General features: G+C 57.1%; 1 protein-coding gene across 1 annotated transcript in view; it reads left to right on the top strand.

Moving 5' to 3' along the window:
• The window catches only part of LOC105544410 (chromosome unknown open reading frame, human C6orf132), a 48,787-nt gene extending 47,683 nt beyond the window's left edge, over window positions 1–1,104 (top strand). Inside the window, exon 7 of the mRNA XM_011986897.1 lies at window positions 449–1,104. Coding sequence (XP_011842287.1) covers window positions 449–757 — 309 coding nt within the window. The 3' untranslated portion in view covers window positions 758–1,104. The remainder of the gene's footprint in view (window positions 1–448) is intronic.
• The last annotated feature ends 270 nt before the right edge of the window (window positions 1,105–1,374 follow it).

The following is a 1,374-nucleotide window of genomic DNA, read 5'->3' as shown; positions in this document are numbered from 1 at the left end:
CCCGGGGTGCCGCGGAGACCAAGCACAAAGCGCCTGGCAGCGCCCCAGCTGCTGGCAGGTGAGCTGCGGACCCGCCTGGTGCGGGAAGCCGGGAGGGGTGAAAAGCCAGGCGAGGGCCAAGGAGGCCCGGCCATCAGTCAAGAGAAAACATTTGGTTTTCTCCCCTCGGCCTTGCAGGTAGAACGGGGAGGGAGGCCCACTTACCGGGAGAGGGCGCTGTTGGCGCCTTCCTGACCTGCTTCCTGACCTCCCTTGTTGTCTTTCCCCATCATCTCCTCTCGTCTCTCTCCCACCCGCTAGATCCCAGCGGTCAGGCTAAGTGTGGGGCGGGCAGAGATCTGAGTGGTCCTTCGGTGGAGGGATTTCCCAACACAGAGTTGGATCCAGACACAGGCTAGGAGTGAAAGATTTCTGAGAGAGGTTATTAGGCATGTTCTCTGGCCAGCAGGGCCCAGACCGGAATGGGAGCCCTGTCTGTGATGGTCTGCAGTCCCTCCCTGGGGTCGATAAGCCCAGGGCTTGTGGGGGCAAATACAGAAGTATGAGCAGCATCTTTTCCTCTCGGTCCCTGGGGGAGATGGGAGGCGTGTTGGCTAACCAGCTGCAGATATTAACCTCACATCTCTTGCTCTCCCCCAGGTCTCCCCACACCACCACCCGCTATGGAAGCCCCATCAACACGTTCACCGTGAGGCCTGGGACCCGCCATCCCATCTCCTATGCCTGCTCAGGGGCCCATTGGAAAGCCACCTCCTGAGCCAGGGGTTCTCTTAGCTCTATTCCAACAAACTGTGTCCTTAAGGATCTGGGCACTTGTTTCTTGTGGGGGGTGGGAGGTACACAGCAGCTGTTAGGCGACCTGACTCAGACTCAGACACGGAGGAGTCTTTGATCCCCAAAGACCAACGATGAGAAGCAGTGGCCCAGGAAGATCAAGAGTGGGCTTCTGTTTCCCAAAGCCTGGTGTGGCTGTGGACTGTACATATTGGGGGTGGGAGGGGAAGGAGGTTAGAGAGGAGGAACCATTAAGGACCTGGGCGCTGAGTTTCTGCTCTCTGGTACTATCTGCTTTAGCAAGAGTTATTTAAAACAGTTTTACAAGCACGACCTACTGAGCAGGTTCTGAAAACAAGGGGTGGGTCACTGACTCTGAACTGGAACCCATCGAGATAGCTGTGATTGTCTCTCAGGCCCTTGCAAAGGGCTGATTCCCAGCTCTATCTTGGTGGGTGTGCAGGGCACCGAAGGGAGAGCTTTAGCCTCCATCACCTCCCATCCCAAGCAAGAGTGGACACCTGGGGTTCCTAGGCGCGTTGAGGTGGGACCAGGAATGTGTATGTATAACACATGGAGAAGGACCATGTGTAGGGTGGG

Source organism: Mandrillus leucophaeus, unplaced genomic scaffold, assembly GCF_000951045.1.
Source record: "Mandrillus leucophaeus isolate KB7577 unplaced genomic scaffold, Mleu.le_1.0 Scaffold3, whole genome shotgun sequence".
Lineage (NCBI taxonomy): Eukaryota > Metazoa > Chordata > Mammalia > Primates > Cercopithecidae > Mandrillus > Mandrillus leucophaeus.
This window is presented reverse-complemented; position numbering and strand designations above follow the sequence as displayed.